Consider the following 2,941-nt stretch of genomic DNA (forward strand, 5'->3'; position numbering starts at 1 on the left):
TGGGCTTTGGCTCAGTCGTATTCTTTGTTTTCCTTCTTATACGATAGGTAATCAAGGGGGCGTTGGGAACGAGGGAAGAGTGTAGAGTGGAGTGAACTTAGCACCTTGCCTTAGAGATTTCCTTCAAGATTTAGTAGCTTGTTCTTGGTTTAATAGCACTTTTGAATAAGTTGTCAACTTTGGTTTTGACTATGGTTTGAATTCGAATAAGAATGACGCTCATTTATCAATTAAGTTACCTTTATTTATAAGTATTGGAATTCGTAAGATTAGGGTCTTTACAGATTGTATCAGAGCTTAAGTTCTTTACTGTAGAAACTTTAGTCCTAAGTTATGGCCTGTGAGATTTGGGTAGACGTTTGGTTTAGGATTTTCTTTCCACTATAGTATTCTATTTCCACTTTGAATATTCTATTTTATTCTTCGTACTAATCATAATCGTTATATCCTCATCTCATTCATAGATGGCACCGAAAAGAAAAGGAATGTCTGAAGAAGAAGTAGAAAACAAGATTAGCCAAACTATCACGAATTTGATACCCAACATTGTAGCTCAAGCTATTGACGCGATGCGTAAGAAAGGTGGCGAGACTTTTAAGCATGAAGAAGAGGATGAATATAAGGAAGATAAAACTGTAACGGGAGATGCTATTTATGTTTGGCTAGGACGGTTTCAAAAACAACGTCCTTTGTCATTCAGCACTGCTAGTACTCCTGTTGAAGCTGAGAATTGGATCACTCACATTGAGAAGATTTACCGAGTGCTTGGTTGTGAAGAGAGATTTTGGGTTCCATTGGCTATTTATAAACTAGAGGGGATGCTCAGCGTTGGTGGATCGCTTTGAGACAAGTGAAAGGGGGTATCGAATTTGAGGATTCATTACATTGGGTTGATTTCAAGGAGTTATTTTTCCGTCAGTACTTTTCTGAGGCGGAGAAAGAGGCTGTGTTTCGGGAGTATGCGAATATTAAGCAAGGGAATGATGAGTCTATTAATGATTTCACTAAGAGGTTTTTGAGGCTTGTGGGCTTGATTGGGGCTGCTGCTGGGTCTTCTGAGGACCAAGCCCGTAAGTACAAATGGGCTGTTCATGGGCGTTACCGCTCTAAAATGATTAATCTGAAATGTTTTGATGTCGCTGAGGCAGCCGATTATGCTCGAAATTTGGAGATGGAGTGAGCCGAGTATTTGGCTACTAAAAATAATGATGGTAAGAACAAGAGGGTTAAGATTGCACAACCACTACGATCTGTTCCTGCACCGACTACCAAACAGGGTCAACAATCTGGGAACCAAGGGTATCGTGGTAATAATTGGAATAATAGAGGGAATCAGCTAAGGATTGACAGCGGGAAAAATAATAATAACCGTGGTCAATTACAAGTGTACCGTCCCCAAGGGCAACAAAAGGGTAACGGAAATGGTGGTGTTACTGCCAATGCACCTTGTGGGACTTGTGGAAAGAATCATCCGGGAAGAGTTTGTTATCGTAGTGTGGGTTCATGTTTTGCTTGTGGAGAGGTTGGTCACTTAGCTAAGGATTGCAAGAATCCTAGACCTGGGTTTGTTCCGAAGGTTGCTCCGCCAGCTCCTGGTGAACGCGTCTTTGCCATGACTGCTGCTCAGGCTGCTGACACTACAGGTATATTTTGATCCCTATTCATTTTAAAAATATTTCCTTTGAGTTATTTGTTCATTCATTCTTGATATTATTAGGTACTATTACTGGTCATGTATTTGTACACCATCGTGCCCTCTTCGTTCTGTTTGATTCTGGCTCTACGCACTCGATTGTGTCTGTTAAGAGCTCGAAATATTTGCAAGTGCCTTCAACTTGGTTGTCTACTCCATTTACGATCTCCACCCCAATGGGTAGTATTGAAATTATAGATCGTGTGTTTCAAAATTTCCGTTTGGAATTTAATGACTGCATGTTTCCCACAAATCTCTTTCCTATGACCATGCATGACTTTGACATTATTCTTGGCATGGATTGGTTATCTCACCATCACGCGAATATCGATTGTTATTCTAAGAGCATTTTGTTTGGAAATCATTCTATACCCAATTGTGTCTTTAATGGTGATCTTCCCGTAAAATCTATTAAGGTTATCTCAGCGCTTAAGGCGCAAAAGCTCATTTCACATGGTTGTGTTGGTTATTTAGCTTTGATTCAGAATTTATCTATCGAGAGCCCTTCGCTTGAAAATATCGATGTTGTTCGAGAGTTTCCCGATGTATTTCCTGACGAATTACAGGGTTTGCCTCCAGTTCGTGAAGTTGAATTTTTGATTGATTTGATTTCGGGTTCCCAACCGATATCAAAAGCTCCTTATCGTATGGCACCACTCGAGTTGCAAGAACTCAAGGAGCAATTGCAAGAAATGATAGATTGTGGTTTTATTCGGCCAAGTGTGTCACCTTGGGGTGCGCCGGTTTTATTTGTCAAGAAGAAGGATGGTAACATGAGACTTTGCATTGATTATCGCGAGTTAAATCATATTACTATTCGAAACCGTTATCCGCTTCCACGTATTGATGATTTGTTTAATCAGCTGTAAGGTTCGAAGTATTTATCTAAGATTGATCTTAGGTCTGGGTATCATCAGCTCCGTGTTAAAGAAGAAGATATCCCTAAGACCGCTTTCTGCACTCGTTATGGGCACTATGAGTTTTAAGTGATGCCGTTTGGATTAACTAATGCTTCTGCGGTTTTCATGGATCTAATGAACCGTGTGTTCCATGAGTATTTGGATAAGTTTATGATCGTATTCATTGATGATATCTTGGTATTCTCAAAGAGTAAAGAAGAGCATGAGAGTCATCTTCGTATTGTACTTGAAACCCTCCGAAGTAAGAAATTGTTTGCGAAATTCTCTAAATGTGAATTCTGGTTGCAATGGGTTACCTTCTTGGGTCATGTTGTTGAGGCTATTACAA

General features: G+C 39.9%; 1 protein-coding gene across 1 annotated transcript; it reads left to right on the forward strand.

Moving 5' to 3' along the window:
- Positions 1 to 464: 464 nt before the first annotated feature.
- Positions 465 to 2,679, forward strand: LOC139847130 (uncharacterized). Its single transcript, XM_071836745.1, has 5 exons — positions 465 to 827; positions 920 to 1,176; positions 1,225 to 1,643; positions 1,718 to 2,436; positions 2,611 to 2,679. Exons 1-5 carry the CDS (start codon positions 465 to 467, stop codon positions 2,677 to 2,679), a joined length of 1,827 nt encoding a protein of 608 aa, XP_071692846.1.
- Positions 2,680 to 2,941: the final 262 nt, after the last annotated feature.

Source organism: Rutidosis leptorrhynchoides, chromosome 1 (assembly GCF_046630445.1).
Source record: "Rutidosis leptorrhynchoides isolate AG116_Rl617_1_P2 chromosome 1, CSIRO_AGI_Rlap_v1, whole genome shotgun sequence".
Lineage (NCBI taxonomy): Eukaryota > Viridiplantae > Streptophyta > Magnoliopsida > Asterales > Asteraceae > Rutidosis > Rutidosis leptorrhynchoides.